This window comes from Ciconia boyciana, chromosome 5 (assembly GCF_034638445.1).
Source record: "Ciconia boyciana chromosome 5, ASM3463844v1, whole genome shotgun sequence".
In the NCBI taxonomy this organism is placed as follows: Eukaryota; Metazoa; Chordata; class Aves; order Ciconiiformes; family Ciconiidae; genus Ciconia; species Ciconia boyciana.
The window spans coordinates 17,776,625-17,801,422 of record NC_132938.1 but is presented as its reverse complement, the minus strand read 5'-3'; the positions used below and the strand labels follow the sequence as shown (position 1 = coordinate 17,801,422).

Here is a 24,798-nt window from a genome sequence, read left to right as displayed (position 1 = left end):
TTCAGAGGCAGGGACCTCTGAAGGTCCCAGCTTTGTACTTGTCTCTAGTATGCGTGGTGTTCTCGTGAGACTTCAGTGAACAAAGAGGTCATGAGAGTCCAGTGTGAAATGGAGGTGTCAAGGACTGTCTTCATCGTGTTCCCATTGTAGTATTTAAATATTGTCAGTAATAATTTTACTTTCACTGTAATAACTGCTAAAAGCATTTGTGTTCACTAAATTTTAGAGCCTTGGGAGTTGTTGCAGTTGGGTAGCTAGACCCAGAGAGACTCTTTTACTAATGTTGCTGGGAAAAATACTAATTTTTCTGTGCCCTAGTGACATATGATGTTTGATGCTCTACATTCACTGATGGCAATACTAGTTATTGCCTTTTCATTGGGATAGATGGCATAGTAGCTTCCATTTACTCATATAGATGGAAGTAAACAAGGTAAAAAAGAAACCAGGTCAAAATGTCAGAATAAAATAAGAACATTTATATGGCTGACAGTAGTACAATAGATAATAGACACACTTAATATTCCAGCTCTATAAACCATTCTCAAAGGCTGAGGCTGTGGGGTATTCTGTGGCAGAACAGAGAAGTGTAACTGTGGTTCATTTTTGATAAACACAAGACTCAAGTCTGTGATTTGTCTGCAACGATCATGGATGGAGAATACTACTAAGGGAATCCATTACTGTTCCCAGTCAGCCGGAGACATCCTCAGCCTATTGAAAAGAGGGCTCAAATTTAAAACAACTTTGAATATGGATTTAGCATGCACTGTATATATACCAAGTCCAAACAGATACTATGCTGTGGGCGGAAATGTCTATTTCTGTTAACAACTGCACATGATTTAGTTGTTAATGCCCAGTCTTTTTGCTCACACAGCCAGAATATAGGTCTTATCCATACAGACCAAGTGCAATCTTATCCCATATACTTAAAAAGGACAAAAGAGCATCTTCTGCTAGTTATTGATAATATTGCTGTGAAATATCAAAGATGATGCCATGGTGGCTATAAGGAATTGGCAGTGGAATATGTCTTGAGCCCAGCTTCATTGCGCATTTTTCCCCTTTCTTTCTGCTATCCATTCTTGTGCACAAGTTCCAGGACTGGAAATAATGAATTCAAATTAAAGAAGCAGGTGAAATGACACGTTTCATAAATTAACCCTTTCTGCTCGGTACTGCTTACAATGCAGTATTAAACTCTGCAATCTGTGTGTTTGCTATAGTTGAATAGTGAAACATGCACAGAGTGAATATTTAAGGATCCATTTCTCTTTTGTCCACAAGCTGCAGTAAAATTTAAACAATGAAAAATAATAGGTTTGAGACCGGGCATTCTTCTTTGATTCTGTTATTAGACTGAACCAGATAGCTCTGTGTCTTATCCTTTCCTGACAACTTAAGTTAGAAAATCTCCGTAATTTTAAGGACTCCAATTTTAAAAGGATATCCAACTTGATATACATGTAGCATCTGTGTAGATGGAAAAATTGGATGGCTTAGATGTAATGGAATAACTATGCTTTTATAGCTGTGTCTAGACTGATCTTGCTGTTTGCCAGCCTAGCGAGCAGTCGCCACAACTACTCTCACAAAAAGTCTCTAATTTGGGCATACGTTAGTGGCCAAATAACAAGGAAGAGGTCAACCATCCTTCTAAATATAAGAAAAATATTTCTCTTCCTCATATCAGTGTCAGCATGTTTCAGTTAATCTGAACACCTGGTATAATTTCCCAGTGTGGACTTGCTATCTGAGAATCTAAGTGACGCTATCTCAAAGCAGTGTACCTGCAAAGCTGAGTTCTACGGCCGGTATCATTACAGCATAAATGTTTTGCTGTAGTGATGCTGATTCCCACATCCCCGGGTTCAGAATACATCAAGAAAATGGCATGAATCAATTTGCATATTTTGCAAAGCCTCTCTTTTTTTTTTTTTGTTTCTCACATTTTTATCTGAACTCAAATAATTAATGTTTGATTTTCACAGTTCCCCATTCAGAAAATGAGCTATTACTGCTTTCCCCTCGCCCTGTATTTTGTTGCCTTATAGTGTAGTGGTTTATAGGCAATAAAAATAGGATCCTTGATATATTAAGAATTTCCAGTGAATCTGTAAGAGTAGCTTTCCGTTATGAGCTTTTCCCTGTAATTAAAGTTACTCCAGATTTACATGAGAAGCAGAGATGTTACCCCCATTTTGCACCCGAGTCAGTCTCTCTGAGGCGGTATTGCTGTGGGGATTTGTTACATGACTATATTCTGCCTTTTCAATAAAACAGAAACTTGGTGTTGTTTCTTTACTGTACAAATGAAGATAAGTTCCAAAGTGGAATGTAAACAATAATTTAATTAATTATTAAGTAAGCTGAAGAAACTGATATGTTTTGGGCATTGAGCAGAGTTTTGGCAAGAAATTGCAAGTATATAATGGAACAGAAAACTACTTATGACCAAAGCCAAGTCTTAAAATCTTTCTGCCAGCTTTACTACACATTGTTTGAGAGATGGCATCCAGCCACACTAGTAAGTGAAATAAAAGCAAGCAACACCATTAAAACTGTGAATATGTGTGAAATAACAAATGGAAGGAATAGAGTCGGGCATTCCTGGCAGGGGAAGGGGAGCTGGAGATTCTGTAAGATACCACTAGCTGCAAGATTAAAGGCATGTTTAATGCTATGTGAAACATGCTTTATGTTTAAGATAAAATAAATGAGATAGATAGAATAACAAATGCAAAAGCAATGGGAGTGGTCCTTACAAACCAGCCCTGGGCAACCAGTTTGGTCCTCTTTTTCAGGTGCTTTTAATAACTGTACAGGGTACCACATATTGCTAGCAAAGATGCTCTGAATGTAAGATAGCTGTGCATCTTCTTGTACCTGTATAACAGACAGCCATTTGACTATATGGGTTTCTCATCTACATTCTGTATATGAGTATTCCACTCTTTCACTCTGTTCATACTGTTTCCAAGAAAATCAATTTAAGACTCAGAATATCAGTGTTCCATATAGAATATATATAAATAGCAAAAAACCCCTATGCCAGATCATAAAAACATTGTGCATTGCAGGGCCAGACCTATAGATCAGTACTCAAATGTCCAAATGTGTAAAATTAAGATATATGGATCTCTGTTAATTTGTTACTCCTGTGAAATTTATATCAGAACCTTAAATATGTTGGGTAGACTCAAGACGGGTCTAATTTAAAGCTAATGGGTAAAGTTATTGCTTTCTTGTATTCAGGCATTTTATTTTTAATGGTCTGTCAGCGTGCTCTGAGTATAAACATTAGTGTCAATTTTTTAATGATACTTATCTTGTGAGTTTCATAATTTGTAATGGCTGTGCAGGTTTTGCAGGTGTATTTAATGGCAAAATCTTATCTTGAACTGCATTTTAAAAGCTCAAGTGTAGTTTGATTTTCTGGGAACAGGAGGAGGGGAGGAATACCATTCTCTCCTTGGGGAGACAGCAGTTTCCTCGTACAGCATTAACTTGAAAGAATCTGAGAAGCACGTATGTTGCCAACAGGAGTGTGGACGTATAGAGTTCTGAAAATAGTAAGTGTCAATAGGGAAGGGTTGCAAGTGCCAGAAGAAAAATGTAAGCTCCCAAGGGCACTATCTCTTTTTATTTTTGCCTCGTCCAATGCCAAGGCACATAGGTTGATGTTTAAAATTCAATTCTTCCCTGAAAAGTGATTATATAAAAAAAAAAGGTCCAATTTCAGAACAGATGTGTTTCCTGTGTGTATTCAGAATCACATTTATTTGTTTCCGTGACTCTCTTTTTAATATACTATTTACACCTGTTATATGTGTGCAGTCAAAAGCGGTGTGAGGGAGAAAACAAAAATCCGCTTCTCACCGGGTACAAGCCATGGAGCTGCTGCGATGGGGCAGCTCTACCCAAGGCTCATAGGCAGCAGGACCTCTGCATCCACTCTTCTTGGGAACAGAGTAGCCGTGCTCTGCGGCTCTTCCCCCTCTGCAAAACACTAGCCTAGAAATCTGTAACAGGGGATTAAACCACTTTTAACCTGCAATGGCAGCAAACTGAGTTGATTATTAATTCTTCTATACTTGTTAGCCACCGAGGACAAGTGATCACTCTTTTTTATAGCAATCTTTTCATATGGTTGAAGACTGTCGTCACGTTCCCTGTGAGCTTCTTCTGTCTTATACTAAACACAGCTAGGTCCTTCTGCCTTGCTTCCTATGAGTCTTTTGGGGTTGGTTTGTTTGTTTCCTTGTGTTTTTAAACTCAGTGATTCCTGTTGTTCTCAGCTAAATTCTTTAAGAGTGGGTGTCCCAGACCTGTCCACAGTACTCCAGAAGCGGACGGACTATTCCAGTTGAAGTCTTTCCAGAGATGTGTTTGCTGGAGTGGAAGGGAGTTATATCTAAGATATTTCCCTTATTTGCAAGAGCAACAGATTGCTGACATATTTCCTTTATGATCTGGACCATTTTCTACAGTACTGCTTAGCCAGTTATTCCCCATTTTGTATTTGTGCTTTTGTAACTTCACTTATTGAATTTCATCTTCATTTCAGATCATTTCTGCAATCTATCAAAATTATTTTGAATTCCAATTCTGTCCTGCAAGGTATCTGCATCCTCTCTCAAGCGTGGTTTCATGTACTGACTTTTTACATTAACTCCATTCTGCCTTCCAAGTCATTAAACAAAAATAAAGGAATTTGGAGAAAATGCCATAGGCTCAATTGGCCTTATATTCCAGTTGCAAGACCTATTTTGGTTCAGCAGTCACCATCACAGGAAAGTAGAAAAGCCTCATTTGGCTTGCAGACTCTTAATCATGTAAGTGTGTAAGGTGTAAAGAAGAACCCAGCTTGACTCTCAGATCACACAGTGAACATGTGGGACTATTAGATGGAGGGGGAAAACGAACATCATTGTACTTAAAATCTGATTACACTTGCCAAAGAAATCAGAGTCAGGAAAAAATATTGAAACCCTAGGATTCCATTTACTTGGAGACCCTATTCAGAGTTGAGCCATGCTTCAAATTACAAAAAATACCAGGGGTGGAGGGGATCAGAGGGAACAATGACAGTTGTGGCAGAAGACGTTTTGCTGCTTGGGTAGCTGGCTACAGCAGCATGGCATCTTCACTTCTGACCCAGCTCGCTGGCTGTCTCTGCCCTCTTCACTCCTTTGACCCATTCCTTAAGTTTATTTTAATACAAAATATTTTTAAAGTATTAATTTTTTTTTGTTATGTTTAGGCCATGATTTCAATGTTTGAGCGTGTGAGTGCACTACGTGAAAGGGAGGTTGCCATGGTAATTTCTCATTATTGTTGAATAGAAAAATAATTACTCTGGCAAAATCCCCCGTAACCTGTCAGAGCATAAGTTAAAGATGCTTGGGGGCAGCCTTGCCTTCACCATCCCCTTTCTGCAAGAAAAAAGGGGTGATTTTATTATTCTTCTTTTTTTTTTGTAGTAACAGGATCCTTTTTCAGCTTGGCTAGGGGACACCTCATTTGCTTTTAGTCACCATTTGGCTGTGAGAGTAGTTGGGCCCACCTGTGACAAGGGTGGAGCAGAGAATTAATCAGCAGAGTGTATCCAAGCTTGACAGAGGATTTATATATTCTATTAAGGTTTGAGGTTTCTTTTTGTGGGTGGGGTGTTGCATTTTCTGTTTTTCCTTCTTCCTGACATAAAATATGCAAAAGTGTAAGATAAAGACCTTGGACATTATTCAAACTGTGACGGAGTCTGGATATTTCATCTATCCAGGGAGGGAATCCACAGTAATTCCGTCTCCACATTTTCCTTGCCTTCAGACTTCTTGGAAGCAAGAGTGGGTGCAAGTATATGTGGTGTTGAGGTGAGGCCCTGCACTTTCCCTGCTCTTCTCTGTCTTTCCCGTGTCCATTTGCATCCCAACTATGTGATGCTCCCCTTTTGCCTCCCATGTTGTTGGATGCTGCATGAGTAGCTCCAGTGATACGCAACTGCTGAGTTAACAGGTGCTGCAAATGTGGCACATGACATTGCTGAAATCCTGCCCTCTCCTCTTCCTTCCCTATGACAAGTGTGTCTGAAAGATCCCAGTTAAATGATACTGCAGCCTCTCTTTTGGCAAATGGCAGAGAGTGGTAGCTCGTAATTACTTGTTGGACAATACACTCTCATATGGGCTTGTAATGTCACCCACCAGGCTGTCCTGAGTGAAGGGTCAGTGCGCAGAGGTGTGTTGCTAGAAGCTGGTTGCTGGGCTTCTGTTGAACACCTGTATATATATCCTGTACTTACTGTTGTGGCTACTTGGTTGGTCAATGCAGTGATGTTTGCACGTGGAAACACTCATCAGGTTTACACCAGCAAAGAGGAAGGACCTGCAGCTCTCTATGACAACAGATTTCTAAGGCATGGGGACAGTTTTGATATCTCTTTGTGTGACTGAATTTTGAGAAAGTATCACAGGGCCGTTCATTGTCCTGCCGCTGCTGGGTGGGATGAGCCTTGGCAAGGAAGATGAATTACAGGCTCTGACCCAGCCAAGAAGTCTCTCGGGGGTCTCTGGTAGGAGCTGGAATGCTAAAACTTGTGCTTACCATTTCTCCATTGGAGGCTTGGCAAAAATCAAAGTAAAGTTGTGAAGCAGGAAAGATACCCTGCTCAGCAATTTGGAGTGAAATCCAACAGTAACGTCTTCAGGAAAAACAGGAGCAGAAATAAAAAACCCAGATATTTGTTTCTCTGCATGTGTACATATAATGAGTATGATAGATGCATGTTTTGTCTTAAATTGGCATTTTATCTCAGGGGTTTTTTTCCTGTGAGGGTAGCAAATGTTTTCTGGCTTAGTTACATATTGCTCAGGCATTAAGAGGTACTCAGTGCTCACTACGCTGAATGAACCTGGCCTTGCACACTGGGAAGGCAGCTGCCGTGAGTGGATACAGTGGCTCTCAGGAGCGTGACTGGGGCATCTTCAGAAGTGTATTTCCAGCTTTGTTGCTGATCCTGTGTGCTGCAAGTGATTTAAATCTCAGGGCCTCAAAGGAGCAGAAGAGACTGCACCAAACATTTCAAATCCAGCCATTAAATGTATCCATAGCTTTTGAATGAAACAATTGGTGGATTCTGTTGTTGCCTGACTTTTGTGAAAACCCTTGCAAGCTGGACCACTTGCACGGGTGATAGACATTGAGGTTTGAGTGCCTGTTGTTGATCACCTAGGTCTGAAAATGCCTGGTTCAATTGTCAAAGCCAACAGACCACCCGTAGTGGTGTATTGGTATATGCTTTACATTGTACACTATATTAATAATTGCTATGTTCCAGCTATGTGTATTACTGTAAGCCTAAGTATCATCTTAAGTCTAAGGTCATCTTAAAATACTGTTTTCACTTCATGTATCACACTGAAAAGTAAAGATTTCTCACAACAATTACATTTAAGTAACTAGCTGGTATTTAATTAACCTGCAGTAGCATTGTATTTATATTACATGCATTGGAGTGGAATGGCTATTGTATTTAGTTTCTAAATAACTTTCTTGTCAACTCATGCTGATAATCAGGTTATGTATTAATTAAGTACTGAGGTTTTTTCATTATTAGGACCAAGCATTTGAGATACACAACCCAGAAAAAGGGGAAAAAGTCATAATCACTTTATTTGCAACTGATTTATAAAACCATTTTTAACATTTGAAGAAAAACATGTATTTATGAGAATGAAAGTTTTTACATATTTAGTGTGCTCAATAAAATGAAAGACAGTTTATTGTATAATAAACTAAACATTATAGCTTTTTTCTTAAATTAGAACTAGAACTTCAGGAAAATTAGTTTGAAATGCCATATAGACAACTACACCCCAAAATCATAGGTGAAGAAGCACAAACTATGTGTGATCCTGTCAAATTTCTTTTACAAAGGATGACCATATTTTCATTTTGCCTCCTGTTAAGTGAATGATCTGTTGCTTTCTAGGATAGTGACAACCTCTGGTGGGATGCCTTTGCAACTGAATTTTTTGAAGATGATGCAACCTTAACCCTTTCATTTTGTTTGGAAGATGGACCAAAGCGATACAGTAAGAGATACATCTTTTGTTCTAATTTTAAGCCTGAGTTTCTAAACACAGTTTATCTGTAAGAGACAGATGCAGCCCTGGCAATGAGAAAGTCACTTGTTTGTATTCAGTGACCGTCAAGTTCCATTAAAGAATTGCATGGGTTGGGAATCCATTTTTTTGTGGAATTCCTCTGAACTTTATTAGATGAAAATAAATTATTTCCTAGTGAAGTAGGGCAAATAATACAATATAATCCTTGGAATTTTTTAATTAATTTGCTTTGGCTGTGCTTGCACTCTTTGTTAATTTGGTTTCCGCAAACATTCGAGTGTTGAGTCTCGTGGGCAAAATTGTTCACAGAAAGGGAACTTTGTAGCAAATTTCAGTATTGTTGCTGGAAGGGCTTCCAGATTTAAACAAGGATCAGAAAAAAAATACCAGAAGCTATATCCTTGCTGGTGTAATCATTACTCCATCAGCTGCGTGATCTATGCTGTTTGCACACATTAAGGACCTGCCCTGGATATTGTCTGAACAGCAGTGGAAGACTAGAATACTCTCAATCAAGCACTAAATGAAAGCTCGAATAAAAGTGAAGCACTGAATAAATCTGATGGCATTGGTATCCATTGCCCGCATACGATGAGCAGGAAAAAGGGGTAAAATTCATCGAACAAATTGTTTGAAGTGAATAATTCACTCAGCTTTAGCACTAAGCAACAGAGAGATAAGTAAACATTGAAAAACTGTATTGCCAATTGTTTCACTCCATTCAGTGACCCCTGCTTCACAGTGACAGCTTGTGCTCTCTGCTTAATGTACTGAGTCTTGCAAGGTTCTTCTTTTTTGTGAGAGTGACTGATTGTCAGCATATCACTCACATACTTCTAATTCCTTTTATCAATTATCTCAGGTATTTATTTGACAAGTGTTACCTTCTCCTGGAGAAAAAATAACAGCCACTTTGAACGCACGTTCTGAGATTAGTGTTGACAGAATTACAGTTTCTTGCCTTTCAAAGCAAGTGATAACTCTGTAAAGGTCCTCAAATTACAGCCTATAGCAACGTTGGTAACAGCTGATCTCTCCTGATTAGGTTGAGTCAACTTGTCAGATATCAGATTTGCTAGTTGTGTTATCAGTCCAGAAGGCACAGATACATCAGCAAAAAAGCAATTAATGTCCAGTTAGATCAGAGGGAGTTGTGTTTCTGGAAAACAGTGCTGCATATGAAAGAATTTGTCAAAGAGTAAAATATTCCTGTTGTCACAAATGCTTGATAATGGTTGTGCTATCTGTAGCTGGGACAGTTTGGTACGGGGCAATACTGTGATTCTTAGCATTGTTGCTGATAAGAGTGATTGAAAGATCAAATTACGGTGGGTATGTTTTTAAAAGCCACTAGTACGCAGGATTTTTCCTCTGGCTTTAAATTCTGACCTCTGCACAAACTGTTATTGCTTTTGGTGTTGTTATTCTCATAATCTGGAATTAAAGCTCAGCATATAGGGCTCTTTCTGTTCATTCACGCTTCCTTTCCTTTGTTAGCAAATATTTACATAATTCTGAACTACAGTATTAGTGATTCTTTCTGACACGAGCAGTATTCCTGTTTAGTGATACTCTAAAGTGCATACTCAAGCTGTTCCAGTCTGGGACTTCCATTGCCATCTGAGCAGGCTTTGAGAGCAGTCTTGCGGGTACCTGTTTGTCCAAGTCCTTGCTCAGGGATACCTCCAGCGTTGCCTGGGGAGGGCGCAGAGTGGAAGTTGTGTGTTAAGAGCAACCCTCTCTTCCTATCACAGAAGTTTGTGTCCAAAAACATGTCCAGGAGTTGAGAACAGAGCAGTCTGCTCCCCTTTGGGTGCAAACATTAGCAGAAAATTGCTTCTACCTGTGGCAGGTCCTCGCTGAGCACAGAGACCTGATCGAGGTCTCCATTTTGCCCGTCCAAACCATGCGCATGCTCCGTTATGACCATGGAGGCTCTTGGCATCTCCCACAGACCATAGTGTCACCCAGTGCCTTTATTCCAAGTAACCGGTGAAATCGCTGGCCAATGGGCTGGGGCTCCTGTTAGATGAGCCAGAGTATGCTGAGTGGCGGCAGCACCCAGTGTGGAGTTTTGGAAGAGATGGAACAGAAGTGCCTGGTCTCCATCTGCGCTGTCCCCAGTGAGACACCTGCCTCCTCGCCCAGCGTGCATGCTCTTTAGTATGTAGTGGGCATTAAAAACATCGGAGCTGACTGAGAGGGAAAAGACAGATTGATTGTTCTTACTCTTGCAGACACAAACAATAATGAAGGGAACCAAGATTAGGCCCTAGAAAAGAGAAATAGGCATCCTGTGAGAAGTAATTTATAGAGTTGAAAGGGACAAAAGATGCCAACCTCTTGCCTTTGCTCCAGAATTCAGCTCCAAATTGCCTACCTTTGTCTTGCTTCAGCCTGCGAGAGATTTGCTTACATCTCTGACATTGGTTGTAGCTGCCACCTCATTTTCTTTCCTTTGGGCAATGGCTTCCCTCTTTTAGGAACTGAAATATTCTCTTCTGGAGCAAACAAATTCCAGAAAAAATCTTGTGGGGGAGTGTGTGTAGGAAAGGACAAATAGTTTTTCATTGTCCATGGCCACAATTTTTCTCTGGGTTATGGCAATTCCCAGTCCTTTTCCCTCCTTGTTCTCAGGGACTGTCCAGATCTTACCTTAAGCTGCCGGAGACAAGGAGGAGCATGGTGTTTTGCCCCAGGTTCCTTCTTCAAAGTCCCCAAGAGTGTTGTGGGAGGCTGCTGGGAACTTGCATATTCTCTTCTGCTCTTCCCTAATCTTGACTGCAGTCCCCAAACCTCTCTGGGGGCTTCTTTTCCCTGCTTGCTTTAACCTTTTCTTTTCCATGGGTTTCCTATCACAGCCTTTTTCCCAGCTGGCTCTCTCTGCCCTCTGCTCTTACCTGGACAGCCCAATCCCACAGTCAATGCAAATGTTCAGAGCACATGAATCAGGCCTGTAAATCATTGTTTGTGTAAGTGTTACAAGGTTTAAAAAAAACCCTACTTTTACTTGCCTCCTGTTTCTTTTAATATACAGTTCTGTCCGAGAAACTGTAATGGTTGTAAACTCACTTTTTTTTGTCTCAGAAAACTAAGCTGCTTATTTAATTTTCATAGCCCCAAACTGAAGCTTTATGAAAAACACCAAATATTTTTAGGCCTGCGTTTCACATTATCATGTTTTATAGCACACCTCTCTACACTGAGAAACGTGTTTTTCTTCCGTTTGCTACTCTCACTGTTGGGTCTGCAAGGTTTCTCCTCCACTATTAGCTCTGAGATTCTTTAATTTGTAGGGAAAAATAGACATGGGTCAAAGTGGGGATTTTAAGTAATTGGGTCGTGTTTACTTTACGTGGCATGAGACAGCACTGTGTAGCAATACTTGAGCTAGCTTTAAATGTCCCTGTATATCTGTATAGCACGGCATGTAAAGATACTTACTTATGCCCTGGGAAGAGTAGAGGCCTGTTAGTTCAGTGATCCACCACTGCTAATTAATTTGATTGCCAGGTTTGTTAAACCTAGACCAGTTATCTCTGCAGAACATTATTCTGCCTCGGATAGATGTGCACTTGAAAGCTGAGCTCAACTTTTCATGCAGACATTCTGTGTCAGACCTGAAATTGCTGCTGTGCCCATCTTTGCAGCTCTTTTTGTCTTTCTTCAGTATTTTATTTCTGTAGATGCAAGAACTTTACCTTCTGCAATTCTTCCTCCCTGGTATGACATTCCAGAAAGAAGATACTATCTTCTTTCAAACATCCACTGAAAATGCATGTTTTTCTCCTGCTTGCTTATACCCCTCAGCTATTCTTTTGGTCTGCTATTATCTATGAACCCTACTCATGTTATTAAATTCTATGTTGAAATTGAGTTTTAATGAGAAATGCTGAAGAAAATAAAGATATATTTTAATGTAACAAAGGTGTAAATTGTGCATGTTTTCTCTAGTCTGGCTTTTTGGCTACAGTGAGACAGAGAGAAAGATCACACATTCCAATGCCTAAAGACAGTGAAAGATGCCCCAAACCAAGAGATGCTACCTGTTTTAAACTGCATTGAATTAAATTCAACAGAAACTTAAGAAGTAAACCCGTGAAATTCATTTCACAGTGAGAGCAAAAATAAATTTGCTTTAATTTATTGTGCCCTGATTTATTGGGTCAAGAAGTAAATAGGATTTAAACAAAACCAGAAAAGAAAATATGCCTAATGGAGCAGATTTTTTTTTCCTGGTTGTGGATAAAACATATTCATTTCCTGTTAAGAGCCTTCTATCCCTGTAAAAGAGTAAATACTAGACTCTGATCCATTGTTGCCCAGGTTCTTTGTTTCTTAGAGACAAAATATTTCCCGAACAGATAAGAGAAACAAGTTTGATTGACAGCTCTTAGCAGAGTCTCATCAGCTGCTGTGCTGACAGCCTGGTGATGCGCACTGTGCTGATGTGGTAGGGACTGACAGGTGATTGACAGCCCAAGACTGTGGAGACAGGAAAGATGAAGCATGCTCAGTAAGAATAATGTGCAGTGTTTATGCAGCACTGCAGAGAATAGGAGCTAGAAAGTTAACTCTTTCAGAGCAAAGTGACACTGTAACGCATAATGGATGCAGTTGCCACTGTACAGAAAATTAGAGCTTGTCTACGTTTCTCTTCTGTTCACTAAACGCTTTCTGTTCATGGAGGAGCTATATACTGTGAGGAAGCAAAAGCATGAGCTATCGCATTTATAGCTGTAAAAAAATTTCATGTGTGGTAGGTATGATGGAGTCCTCAAAATGGATTTATTTAAGCCTATAGCTGTAGAATGTATTGAGAATTTCAGGCACTTTTTATGGGCTTCCATCACCCAATTTTATACGGCATTGCATAATGTTACACAGCAGAAATTTCACAAGGAACCAGTTGAGCTCTTTTGCTCTGTGTATCCCTAGAAAAATGTAGTGATTTCAGCTTTATTGTTGCTCTGAATCTGTAGCTCATAATTGAATATGCATTTTGTGTTTGGAATGTACAATATACTATACCATGCTTTGCATTTTATGCAATTATTGTTCATTTTCTCTGTTTGGTGCATGAACGCTACTTGATTTTTCTTCATTTCTTGATTTTTTGATAACTGGAAAGTTAGAGAGAGTTTTCTGGGCAATAGTTTGAGAGTACAGTGAACTTTAGGCCAAATGGTAAAATCATCAGCTTTAAAGTGCTTATCTAAGTTTCTCTGTGTGCCTTTAGAATATATAAGATACATAGATGTATCTTAGATTTTCCTACAAATTATTTAGTAAATACACAGCAAGCGAGCTGCAACAGATTCATTCTACCTTTGTCCCTGATTATAACCTGTGTGATACAGGTAACTTTACAGCCCTTTGTTGGATAACTTCTGCAGGGGTTAATGGTGGAAAGCTACGCCTACTGGGCATTTCTTACAAGCAGGGAACACAGGCTGGGAATAAACAGGGAAAGTTTGCCACACATTACCCACTTGCTTAACTATTGTCAAAAAGATGGTTTTGAGAGGCTAGCACGCTACATTATCACCCCAGGTTTCTATAAAACTGTCGTCTGGCTTCTCTCACATAACTTACAGAGAAGATTAAATTTGCCAAGAGAAACAGATTGTAGTATTTCCAGGAACATGCTCTTTCTTTTTCCTCTTATTTTTTTCTCAGAGAAATCCCAGTCATTAAACATGATTTGAGCATTCAGGTACAACACAGTAAATTGGCCTAGCTTAGTAAATGAGACAGATTATTCTGTGAGACTGCCTGGTCTTCGTCTTTATATACCACTCTCCTAGCTTTGTTTTTTTCAGAGTTTCTTGGCAATACTTTCAAGTTTAATTTCAGAACATAGATGAAAATTTCGTTAAAATCAGGTCTAACAGGTCCACAAGTGCCTGTGGATCACCACTAGCACATCCACCCCCCAGTTAATGATTTCTAATTGATAATAACTTCTTAAAATTGGTGTTTTAAGGAGTTCCCAATCCATTTTACATATGCTTTATTAAAACTGTATATTAATAATTTTAGTAAGAATATAAGCAATGCACTAGTAAGTCAAATGCATTACAGGTGTCAAAGTGTATTACACCTATGCACTTATCTTTATCACCCAAACTTCTGTAAGCTCATCAAAGAATAAAATGAGATTTGTTTGACAAGACCTATTTTACATAAACCTGGCATTGACTGGCATTAATTACATCCCTTTCACTTCAATCTTCATCAGTTAAATCCTGTATAATTTTTTTCACTATTTTGTCTGGATTGATATCAAGCATGTGTATTATGTTATACAGTTATGTGACTGTATAGTGTCCCTTCTTAAATATCAGCACAACAGTAGTGGGGTTTTTTTAATTCCCTCAGTAGTTCTTTTTTTTTTTAATTATTATTTTATAACACCAGATAGAAATGTGCAAAAGAAACTCTTAGAACTGCTAATTTTAAAACATTTACTCCTAATAGATACTATTTAAGATCCTTCTTAGCTGCTGACGGACTAGGAAGCACTTTTCATCTCAAGATGAACATTCTTTCCAGAAGTAGAACAAAAAAGCTTTTTATATATTGATGTTAACAAATTTTCTGTTTCTAAATTAAATTAAGTTTTGAATAAAATTCAAGGTCTTTCTTATTTTCTCTAGCCCATACAGTAATGGATTTTTCACTGTCACCTTCAGCATCTCATTCTAATATTTTATATTTCATAATGTGTTTTTACAGAATGCTTTCCCCTTTTTTTCTCTTTGCTTTTACATTCTATATTCATCATAATTATCAGGATTTTTTCATTCTAATTATTGCCTTCATTTTTCTACTAACTTTTTTGCCAAAGTTGTTTTCTTTCTCACAGTATAGTTGTGGCCTTTGGATATCTTATCAAGTCTGTTTAACAGATTCTTAATTTTCATGCATAGTTTTTATCCATATTTTGTCCCAGTCAGTTGAGCTTTGGTGAATCCAGTATTTTGAAGCATCAGCTGTATCTCTCCTACTGATTGGGGTTGCCTTTTCTTTGTCTGTACTGAATGCATGTTTTGGATGGCATTTGTACAGAAACATGTGGTCTGATTGGAGAGTGTCCAGAAGAAAGCAAAAGTCTTGAAAATAGGATTTACTAAGAAAAATGAAAGAATTTGAGTTGGTCAGTCAACAGAAGAGAAGAAATGGGAAAAAGAAGAGAGGAAAATGGGGCATAATAACAAGACCTGTCAAGGAAAGGCATGTGGTCTGTTTCCATATCCTTGATGAGCAGAAGAGATGCTGGCCTTAAATTGGATAGAAAAAGTACATTGAGGGGTTAGTTCCTACTGATAAGAAAAATGAGGTGCTGGAACAGATTCCCTGGGGAGGCTGTGGAGCCTCCATCAGCCAAGGGGCTGTGTCTGACCTACACCTCTGATTCCCTGGAGTCGCTGGTGCCAAAGCAAGCACCAGCTTTCAGCCCCCTGTTCAGTTCAGTCTCAGCCAGTATAACAAGTTCCGGAATTATTTTCTCATCTTGGGTGCTAAACTTTTTGTGATTAAAAACACCCTACTAGTTCTCATTTTTAGCAATATGAATAATGTTTTTCTAATACTGCTGGCTATGCAAGACTTCCTGCACGAATCTTCCACCCATTTCCTTCAGAACATGCATTTTTCTTTTTCTCCATATTACTGACAGGTGCTGAAGGAATAATTCCTTCTGGTTCCTGATATGTGATTAGAGATCTGAATTAGACCTTCACCTCTGCCCGCTGCAGGCTTGTTAGTTAGCATAATGTTCCTGCACTTCTGAGTTATCGATACCTTTAAAATACAAAAGGGCTTCTTTACTGTAAAGTGCCAGCCATGTGCAACATGTTTGTGCATGCACGTATGTACACACACAACCTCGGTTAGGTACTCCATGGAAAGGTTTATCATGAAAACTGTCCTATCAACCCCTTTTTCAAATATCTTACAAATAAATACAAGATTTCAGATATCTTACAAATGGCTATCTCAAATCTCTTCTGCTTGTTACTAAGCATGTTATAAAAATCAAGGTAGGAGACCCTATGTCTGTAAAGTGGCACCTGGAAAAGGGCTACTAAACTCCTAATATGAGTATTGCACAATTATATATAGCCTCTAATTGCATTGGCACACTGAAATCCCAGTCAATCAGATTGATTCTGCTGGTGTATGAACAGATTAAGCGATAAGCCCTTTTTGGGAGAAATCATAATATAATCGGACATGATACATTACAGGAGTCTAGGGTCCATTCAGAGAGCAGGAAGAATAAAGGCAAAATTAACATGAGAGAATCACAGTGATTTATAGGCTTTTCCCTGCCCAGTACAAATAATCCCTTTGTTGTGGTTGGCTTTTGTTCACCCATTTGGTCCAAATCATATAGCGTTCAGTTCTTTCTCTCTGCTGGAGACAATGTTAATAAAATGCTGGAAATCCATGCAAAATAATGGAAATCAATAGCTTTTGACACCAAAATATTAAACAACTTTTCATTGTTACAAACTCAGAGTAATTCTTTCTTTCTTTGTATAGTGTGATGGCAGTTATGAAGAACTGGTCTGTACTTTTTCTGTTTTGCTGAATAACTGGCAGGCAGATCGGTGTTTGGCTTCAAATGGCATCAGTACATTAAATATAGATCATTAAGTTTTTTTACAAAATTGAGAAATAAAAATGTTGCTATACTAAGGTATTTTAAAATATTTTTATATGAAATTGAAAATATGCGGTTGGTATTACTTCATCTTTTTAAATTATCAGGTGATTTTTAAGATGGTCAGTTAACATATGTTATGTACTTGCCGAAAAATGTTCTAACATACTTACAGAGTTCCTGTAAGAAACAAGACTCAGCCTGAATATTAATCCAAATCTAGAATTATATGTATCTTTCCCTTAGTAGTCAGGAAATATTTTTCTTCTGCATTTTTCATTTTATTTCTTTTATTTTCTTTTCTTTTCTTACACTTACATTATTTCTTTTTCAGAAGTGAAACACCCCATTCTATGAATGACCTAAGCAATACCATTAAAAACTGGAAACTTTGTGGCAGAGCATATTTTCATATTGTCATCTCGTTTCTAGACCAAAGAGAGGCATTTAACCAAGTATAGTAGTTTTACCCACAATCAGTATAAACTATAATACTTTGGAGCACACAGATTGCCTGAAGGTATTAGAAATGAATTTCCTTTTATAGAGCACTGAATAACTAAACAGTGGACCATCAGACTTTTTTCTTCCCATTTTGAATCCTCAGGTGCAGGTGGATCAGAATATCAATCCTAATGGGTCTGGGAGCTTTATGTATATTATGATAACCTTATAATAATTTGAAAATTCTATATTGTGCATATACACTTAACACTGCAGGTAGTGGTGTTGCAGACCTCATGGCTCTAGGACACTATCGGGACGAGGCTTGTAGGTGCAGATGATCTTTTTTAAGTTCAGATAATAAAAAATTCGCTGCAAAATATGACCTCTACCCACAAATTTAATCTTGCAGACATGTATACACACACAAATTAGAACACAGTCAAATATGCAAAAGTGCATCCTAATATAGTGTTGGATTTATTACACAAATGTACATGTTTGTGTTTACTGCACAAATAAAACTTTAATAAAACTTTTACATTGTATTTCAGTGATGCAGTAGTGCTGTTCCACATGATGCACCTTATTTTTAGGCACTAGGTATTTACTGTAGTGCTATATTTTTAAATGGCTTAGGAGAATACAATATGCAACATCACCAAAAATTATGGAATCTTTATAGAAATACATTTAAACTGGGTCAGCTGCAGCACCATGATTAGTAGAAATAGAGCCAAAAGCTGACTCTGGACACTGAGATACTGTTCCCAATTCCATATTGGAAGTTTCCTTGAATTAACGTAGTCATGATTTTTTTTTTTTTAAAGTCTGCTGTGTATGAGAAGGCTGAGATATTATACAGTGGCTACCATTCTTTATCATATTGAATTCTGCACTCCAAATTATATTACCTTTAAAATGTTGCTGACATTTTGCTGTTCCACTATTCTGATCCATACAGGTTTTATACCATAGTATTTTAAGTTCATTCTGGTGTATATAGCAGTGTAAGGAGTACCTTGCATTTCTTGTTTCTTCTCTCCTTCTTTTCTCAGAGAAGTGGGTTCTGTGGAGTATTTGTTCAGAATTTTTCAAGACAAATGCAGCCAATATATAGATACTATTAAAAGTTTACATCAGAGAGGACAGTTTATAGGAATACGTATTGGATTTGGAACAGAAGGATTGAGATTTGTGATATTCCTTTAGTTTTGTGGAGTTCAAACCACTCTTCTACTGAACTACTGGGAATGTCCTGTCTCCTGAGGACATTATTCAGTGCCCAGCTCTGCCTGCACAGGAAGAAGTGCTAATCCAGGTCCAGTATTCCAGAGCTGCTACTTTTTGAAGGATCTTGGCTCCAAGTCATTGAAAGTGAGTGTTGGTACCTTGATTTTATATTGTATGGGAAAACCAAGAGAAGGAATACAGGCTAGCTCTGATGCACTAGAGATGGCCTGGGCTACTGAGGAGATAACACTGCAGCACATGGAGTTACCTGCAGCCTTGTGGTTTCACTGTGTAGGTCTGTTTCATTGCTGTCACCCAGCCAAGACCAATGATCCAACTGGATCATCATTCACTGGTTGAGAAAAGCTTATTGCTCAAGGGTGCTATCACATGCAACTTAGCATTAGACAAGAGTCTAGGTGATATCTCTTCCATACCTCTACTCCAGAATGAACTGCCTGCTTGTAAGAATGTTCCTTCAGCCAAAGGGGCTTGCGCCTTGACTACAGTGTCTTGAAAATGCTATTCCTTCATTATCAGTGTTGCCTTTTTCCTACCATTCAGCTTGAAACAGCTACTTTTCATGTGTGACACAGGCTAATGTTAGAAGTTTATCATTTTGGATATAGTGGAGGAATGTGTACAGAGAAGCACCAGTGGACAGCTATCTGCTCAGCAGCAGCTTTTGAGTCAACATCATCTGTGCAGTTCACTGGGTGCCTGAAAGTAGATGTTGACCATTTTGTTGTATCTTTTAAAAATCCATTACTGCTCCCATCTCCATTTGGCTATGAAAAAGGCTTTTATATACAATGTTATCTAGTCCAGAAATATTAGAATACTGTGTAATTCAATTTTATTTTTGTCTTTAATGTCTGGACCTGAATTAATAGGGCATTACTTTTCATCCTGATATCAATCTTGTTCCTTTCATTCAGATCCAAATTCCTTTGTAGTACATGATTTGATTCACTAAAATGAGGTAAAATGAAACCCTGGTCCAGGGAGCATTAAACTAACATATTTTTGGTGGCACAGTGATAGCCACCAAAGTGATAGCAGCAGCCTGCTGTATAACGCTTTGTGTTTCCCTCCCCTCTTCTAGTTGCTTAGAGACTTTAAAACTTTTTTCACTTTCAAGAACCGATATTATCTATATTTGTTCCTCGCCCCCCCCGCCTTTCAGCCTTAAGGAAAATCAGTTCATCCATTATTAAATGAGATTAGAGAGATTAAAAATACACTTTTCTTTTGTAAAATCAAGTCCCTATGATTTTTTTTTTAAGCAATACTGAACTCAGACTAGTTTGGTGTTCCCTAACTGAGGATTAGTGCTTTCTTTTGTGGCAAATTAGCTTTGATTTGACAGCTATTTTTGTTTCAAGATTGTATGCACACCAACTTTTCTGCTGAGACTTGGCTCTTAGGGACAGTTGCACATGCATGGCTGGCTATGCATCAAATTCTGTAATCCAAAGGGATGCTCTAGGTCATGGTTATTTAAAAAAAAAAAAAAAAAGAAAAGAAAAAAGTCCGGGCAAGGAGATGTTGAACCAGAACGTGGCCTTGCACCAAGAAAATGTTTATCAAGTTGGAAAACAAAGGAGTATCTGCCCTTTCCAGACTGTTTCTATTCAATATTCTGCTTTTCTTCATCATGCATGCACAACTAAATTGATTGAACTGGTTAGTAGTTTTAGAATGAAAATGAAATAGAGGATATCTTATACTGAGAGAAGGGTTTAACTTAGCTTCATAAAATGTGCACAACCTGTAATGTGAATTTGTATACAACTTGAGAACTATATTATGGTAGGGAGAAGGTGCTTGAGTAAACAGAAAGGAAAATCTGGACAGTACATTACAACTTGGTGATCCAGCATCTCCAACCACCTCCAGAAAGGTAGAGTTTGTACTGGTAGCACTCTCAGGGGCAGCTTGTTGATTTAAGGTTCTAATCTGTTGTGCTAGTAGCTGGAGGCTACCTCAACATTAGTAAGCAGTGCAGTGCAGTAGGAGAGGATCTGAAGAGCAAAACAGCTGGTGTTGAGGACATGACGTCCACACCGAACACATTTTGCAGAGGTTTACTTTGGACTAGGTCCAGTCCAGTCTAGTGAACTAAATGCCTGTTAACAGCTGGAGTGCATTAGGTGCATTCCTGGAGTCCATCTGATTCCTCTCTTGTGAAGGGAATGCAGTTTGTGAGCTTGGAGACCTCTCCACAGCATGGACCAAAGTGGGGTGATTCCACCACTGACTTCAGAAAAGCAGTCCTTAACTGAGCTAAAAAATGAGTGTGAATTTAGCTCTGGAGAAGGAACCCCTTTGTGATAATGCCTTCATTAGGCATCCTGCCAGGTGCCATGTCTGGCATCCTGGGTAAAAAAGTTGGTTTAATTTCACTTTTGATATCATTTATAGCATAGAGGGAATAACCCTCTGCTCTTCTCCCTTGCTTCCAAAAAAAGCATGTTAGTCCTGGAGGAGTCTATTCTACATCTCCAGCACTGATCATGTTTCTATGATAATGCTCTTCTCTGGCCTGATGGCAATTCCACTTCCCCAAACACTTGCTTGATTTTTTCCTTCTAGAGATGTGGAGAAGGTAGACTATTCAGCATGTCGCCTCCCACCCTTTTTACTTATTTTAGTCTTTGTGAGGTCTGCAGCCTTGCTCTTCAGCTATGTTTCTGCCCCTCTGGTGCTGCTGACCTCCCTCGGGGTAAGTCAGTAGCCAGGCTCGACAGTAGCTGGGTTTTTCTCCTCTGGTCTCACTTCCCCCATGTTGGGTCAAGCAGTTAGCCCCAGCTGACAGTCTAGAGTGCTGTATGGAAAGCCCATCGCTCAGGGAACGGGGTCATGCATGTTCTTGGCATACTTTGAAAGCCAGTCTTACATCCCCAAATGCCTTCTTCTGAAGCTTCTTTTCCCCCATCAATTCTCTTTAATAATAACAAAGATAAAAGACCTATTTAGAATCTGATGGTGTGATTCTACAGTGTAGAGCTCAGATATAATAAATATAGCTTTAGCTCCTCCTAGCAATAATTTTTTCAAAAGACTGTAATCAATATGTCCGTAGAAATATTGTGGACTGCCATGACTTCAAATTAGTATTAATATACCTTGATAGGTCTCTTGATTGTAGAAAGGTGCACACATATATCTCGATTGTAGTAAATTTGTATACTATCAAATTCACTTGTGCAAATATATGTGATCATGTAATTACAGTCTGCATTATTGCAATACAGATGTGCAGGGAAGCAGGATTAAGATTGTGCTGTCAGCTTCAATTTGAACATCCCCTGGCATCTGAGCACACTGCAAATGCAACATTAGCTTTTGGTGAAGCTTTTGCTGCAACTGCTAGAATTAGGATCAATGCCTGCTTCTCTTTGGCAAGTCACTGCTGTCCTAAACCCAGGTATGTGGACTTGGTCATTCTGATCAGTGCGTTGGTCACCCACAGCACACAAAAAAAGTGTTAGGAATGGAAGTAATGTCCATGGGGAACATTAGCTAGTACAGAAAATGGCAGTGTCGCTTCTTAGCCAAAGTGGTCAGTGAGAGCTGTGACATGAGTACACAGAGCAGAGCGTCCTCTGGACCTGGCCACCACTAGTGCATCTTGCTACAAGAAAAAATGAAGTAAAGTGTCCTGCAAGACAGTTCGCAAGGACAAGCTCTCTCCTTGCCTTTATCATTATGGAACTGCTACTTCTCGAGAAAATGGACTAATCCAGCATTTAGATCTCCTTCTAGAAAGGAGGAGAATGTCAGTATTTGATTTTTGCTTGTTTGTACAATGTATCATGAGGTAGCCATTCAATTCTGTTTAAGTTGAATGATTGTTTGAAGACATTTTAGTATCTACTGAAAATGCTAGTTAATGTGCAGAGGCAATAAACAAAAATATTATTTATAGAGAGCATGTTAAAGCCATTTTTAAGCAAGGCTGTAATGAGATCATATTGGCCTGTGAGAATTTTCTGGCTTGCACATCTTTCTAATTGAGTATTCCACTTCTGTCCCTTCTTTTATAAAGTAAGGATTATTGCAATTGCACAGCATTTATAATTTGTCCTTATGAAACTGATACATCTACTCACCAGACCGTGACACATTTCTCTAGACCTGTTGATAAGATCTAAACTATACTTCTTCTGTGTGCTTTGAATTTGCAAGCAAAAGTCAGCAGGATTGAAAGGGACAACCATGAGTCCTTTACCATGAAATTTTGAAACAGTTCTAATATTAGAGAAAAAGAGCTGGGAGCCTGGATCAGACAGCTGTGTTATGATAGCATGTACAGCTTTTCATGTACACATTACCATCCGATTTTCATTCTCACTGAAGAACATTATAGATTTTTTTTTGCAAGCTTTTCAAGTGCTTATGTCTTTCACTTTTCCTTCTTTATACAATCATAGTCATACTCTGATTTTTGTCACTGTTTTACTTTATGAAAGATACTATTTGACATGTCTAGCTAGTTTAGTTATAAAGAAGGGAAGCAATGAGAAAATAGCATCCTGATATACTCATTATATTCAAGTCAACAGTGCTTGGGCAAAACAGTGCTTTTGGTTTATACTCATATGCCTTACCTCTGCAATGATGAGGCAAAGGGGCAAAGACCAAAATTTTCAGAGGCAGAGAATGCTTACAGTCATTTTTGCAAGTGTTCATGTAAACTTCTCTTTAATATATCCATGACTGCCATTATATACAGCCATTTGAGGAAAAGAAAAATCACTATTAAAAACATCATGCTATATATTTAGAGTCTCACCATCATTTATGAAACTTATTAATGAAACTTAAACTTTTGCTTTTTCATAAAATAATTATTAGTGTTCCCAGGTTTCTGGCACAACCAACTTGGTAAAAAGTCATGCGTATATAGCTTTCCTATTTGAAAAGCAGTGTAGGAAAGATAATATTTGATTGATTGCATATGAGTAAAGCTACTATTTCAGACAACGCAGCTGAACGTACTTTATGCAAAAATATTAAAATGCATGGTTCTTCTAAAACAAAGATAGGCCAAAACATCAGTAATTATAAGAGTCTTTATGCAGGTTCACAGCAGTACAACAGTTCTCTTTCATTTGATAATTACCTTGTTAAGCTAGTGTCCAGGTAGCTCTGTATCTTTTAAAGAAAAATAATCTGCTCATTAATTCATGGCAGAGCTCCAGCACTCTTCATCAAAATAGTGGTCTGGAAATTTAACTGAGTTTTAGATTTCCTGGACTGAAGCAACTACCAGCTTCTCAAATTCCCTCTGGATCTTTTGCCACTCTCTTTTACCATTTCTTATCTCTACTATTATACTTCAAATTGTGCCATACTTAATTGCCTGTGTTTGGATGAGTTCTGCCCAGTGCTACATAAATGGCAAGAACTCCCTGTCCCAGTACAAACCAAAGAGTATGTGATTTTTTTTTTGCCTGTCCGTTTCCCCTCTAACTTTGTTAAAATTAAAAAAAGAACAACATATACCACATATTTAACTCCTCACATATTTTTCAGACTAGAGAGAGACATGGTTCATGTTGCATGCATGGCAGATAATACAAGAATCCTTTAACAAAACATGTAAAAGTTACCTTGGATGATGTGAGAATGGCTACAAATCCTCAAAGGGAAGTTTCTTTCTTTCTTTGATATTTCAAGTGTAGCTCAGACTTGTTTGGTGAGATTGCTGAGAGCTGTTGACAGACTTAGATCAGTGGAAACCTTTCTTAAAAGTTACATTTCCTTATTTTTCTTCCTCCAGAAGAAATCTAACTTCCTGTTTCACATCTTAGATGCCTCGTGCTCACTGAGAATAGCAACAATCAGGTTTATCCTGTTGCTGAACTAGCTTAAATATAGACATCTATAAAGACAGCAATAATGAATCTCAGCTAATATCCTCTTTATTTTTACAGAGCTTTTGTATAGATTCCTTTGCTGTCACTGAAGATGCTTTTATGATTTCTGTAATATATTTCTCTTTCAAAACAGCAGAGAAGCTTTCATCTGTCTGCCATCATTACTATTTACAATTGCAGTGGCACTAAAGATGATCTTCCTCAAGTTTCCAATCCACAGTATTTTCTCAGGCACTTCAAAACTGCCAGAAGTTATTTCAGGGATAATACATTTAATATAGACTATTAAATCTGATGCCTTGAATTCCTCAAGACATGTCAGGAGTGACTCAAGCTCTTATTTGTTTTCCCACAGACCACATGAGAGCATCCTTTTATTTGAAATCAACCCAATTTTATCCATTGCCAAAAGTGCAATGGAAATTAGTTCAGGACG

The 24,798-nt window shown here is 38.4% G+C and overlaps 1 protein-coding gene across 13 annotated transcripts in view; it reads left to right on the top strand.

Annotated features, from left to right (window-relative positions):
• The window catches only part of LDB2 (LIM domain binding 2), a 222,762-nt gene that overhangs the window by 69,833 nt on the left and 128,131 nt on the right, over positions 1–24,798 (top strand). For all 13 annotated transcript variants that reach the window (XM_072862626.1, XM_072862624.1, XM_072862625.1 and 10 more), the window contains one exon: positions 7,994–8,096. In XM_072862626.1, coding sequence (XP_072718727.1) covers positions 7,994–8,096 — 103 coding nt within the window. The remainder of the gene's footprint in view (positions 1–7,993; positions 8,097–24,798) is intronic.